This window comes from Pelmatolapia mariae, linkage group LG10_11 (assembly GCF_036321145.2).
Source record: "Pelmatolapia mariae isolate MD_Pm_ZW linkage group LG10_11, Pm_UMD_F_2, whole genome shotgun sequence".
NCBI classification, from domain to species: domain Eukaryota; kingdom Metazoa; phylum Chordata; class Actinopteri; order Cichliformes; family Cichlidae; genus Pelmatolapia; species Pelmatolapia mariae.
Window position 1 is genome coordinate 55,122,169 of NC_086236.1, and position 2,553 is coordinate 55,124,721.

Here is a 2,553-nt window from a genome sequence, read left to right on the forward strand (position 1 = left end):
TTTTTGATGGGGGGTAAATAACCTTATGATGCTTTTATCTATATCTATCTATCTATCTATCTATCTATCTATCTATCTATCTATCTATCTATCTATCTATATATATATATATATATATATATATATCTTGACATATTTTATATATATATATATATATATATATATATATATATATATATATATATATATATATATATATATATATATATATATATATATATATATATATTCAGCTGAAGACCTTGTTTGATGATTTTACAAATGGATACTTTAAAGGATTATTACCCCCGTCCCTATTTACAGCTAGATTTGATTACACTAACATAAGCTCTCTTGACAAAAATCATAACGTTTATTGCTTATAAACGAAATAGTTCCCAATAAAAGCGCGGGGATTTGCTATTAAAATATGGTGGGGGAAAATGGTGGCCATTTAGCCGAGCGCTAGGCTGATTTATTATTTATTGTTCTGTCCCACGGTCACGTGTTTGGGGCGCCCTATCCAGTCTTGGGCAAGGTTCAACTTACTGGACGCATTGAGTTTCTAGCTGGCGCACGACAGCAGCAGCTTATCATGCAATGAAACGTTTTTTTCTAAACGCTGCAGGACTGTAGAGTGCCGTTTTCTGACTTTGCGTCTTTGCAATGTCGACTTTGGGGACCAGTTATTACATTGACTCGCGCATTCTTCCCGAGCAGGAAGATATGGCACCGAGGTATTCCTCGTCAGCCGCAGGGGTGGAGCAGGCGGTGGTCACCGAATATGGCGGACAGGAGTCTTGCCCATTGCAGGCGAAATCTTCTATTTTTGGTGGCTCTTGGAGTGCCATCTCGGCCCACCCTCCAAACACGGCCGCTCCGACATATATACATCACCCTTACGCGAGTGGGGACAGCGATGGCATGTTTACGCGCTCTTGGGCGCTGGATCCGGTCTCTGCGTCCCTGTGTTTGACGGGATTACCATCGACAGGCATGCACTATGAGATAAAACCGGAACCCCTGATTGGGAGTGCGGAATGCACGACTTTGGAGACGCACACGCATCTTTTGTCTGACATTGAAAACGGTGCGTCTCTTGTGGAGATTCCCTGCGAAACTGCGTCTAAAGCCACTGAAGAGAATCCGTCAGTAGAGGAAAAAAGGGAGGTGGATCCAAGTAAGCAATGCAGGGTTTGGATTTTTATTATTGTCACTCGATGTAAACATTTAGATAGCATAAGCAAAGGGGTTTAATTTATCGCGAATGTGGAGGAATTGTTTTGAATGCCATTGGCTTGTATCATCTTGAAAACGCGTATAACGCTATCATAAGAGTGCATTGTTTCAAAGGTACTGAGACATAGTGGTCTCCTAGCTGATTAACATCATATCCAAAATAAATAAATAAATAAAATAATAATATTCACGTCAGATTCTGCGCATTTTTCCAAATTTGGCAGAAATGTTGCCAGAGAAAAACCTCAAAATTGCCTCTCTGCAGACAGAAAGAATGTCTCTAAAGAAAAAAGTCATACTGTGCGTAAAATGAATAAGCAGGACTTGTTTTATTTTTGTTTTTTGTTTTTTTTTAATTTTACCCTCATCTCGATAGCGTTAACTCTCTTGTCTCATGGTTTCCAGATAACCCGTCATCCAACTGGCTTCACGCAAAGCCCACCAGAAAAAAACGTTGCCCGTATACAAAGCATCAAATCCTCGAACTGGAAAAGGAGTTTCTGTTTAACATGTACCTTCCCCGGGATCGTAGATACGAGATAGCTAGACTGTTGAATTTGACCGAGAGACAGGTAAAAATCTGGTTTCAGAACCGCAGGATGAAGATGAAGAAAGAAAACAAAGACCGGCGAAGAGACAGTTAACTGTTTTCATTTTTTCTTTTTTTTTTCTTGGACAGACCTGGGATTAGAGCCTGGTTGGGAGGGGAGGGGTGAGGGGTTGAAAGGGAAAACTGGTGTCTGTCCTTAATGTTCCTGTAACACATGTTGTTGTAAAGTTAGTGCTGTTGAAACAATGCTGGGTGTTTTTTTCTTCTTCTTATAATATCGAGAGGAACAAGTGTTTTATGAGAACTTAGATGTGTTGTACTGCCGCACACAGATAGCTACCTTAGGCCATTTGTTATTTGCATGGATCTGTTGACTACCTGAATGTCTTTCAGCTACCTATTTGCATTTAAGTTATTGTTTTGGTAACTTGATATTGTTTTTTTAATAGTAAGATTTTGATGCATTTGTGAACATACTGCGCACACGGAAAATACCTCATCGTTCTTGATTTCACCTAAAATAAAGTGTAGTTTGTGTAGCATTTAAGAAAAGTAGTAATGTGGTGTTATTTTTGTATTTAATTTCTCCCAACAATAATACACAAATATAAATCAACATTTAAATTCCTAAATGGTGCTAGAGGATTTTTTTTAAAAATGCTCCTTTGTTTCGATCGTGAAATGTTTTCAAATCCTTTTTTATCTTTTCTTTTTTCTTTTTTGAAGTTAAAGCTTTTGCTTCTGTTATATACAAATTAAATGAAGTGGGGGAAATGTTTTATTAC

At 38.1% G+C, this 2,553-nt stretch overlaps 1 protein-coding gene across 1 annotated transcript; it reads left to right on the plus strand.

Moving 5' to 3' along the window:
• Positions 1-645: 645 nt before the first annotated feature.
• hoxa9b (homeobox A9b) lies at positions 646-1,862 on the plus strand. Its single transcript, XM_063485904.1, has 2 exons — positions 646-1,159; positions 1,624-1,862. The coding sequence occupies exons 1-2, from the start codon at positions 646-648 to the stop codon at positions 1,860-1,862; spliced, it is 753 nt and encodes a 250-aa protein (XP_063341974.1).
• Positions 1,863-2,553: the final 691 nt, after the last annotated feature.

What these genes read in the sequence shown, in the direction of transcription:
- hoxa9b (XM_063485904.1), top strand. Translation starts at nt 646, where the DNA reads ATGTCGACTTTGGGGACCAGTTATTACATTGACTCGCGCATTCTTCCC. An exon ending in AAAAAGGGAGGTGGATCCAA is followed by an intron (nt 1,160 to 1,623) that starts GTAAGCAATGCA and finishes CATGGTTTCCAG; the next exon opens with ATAACCCGTCATCCAACTGG.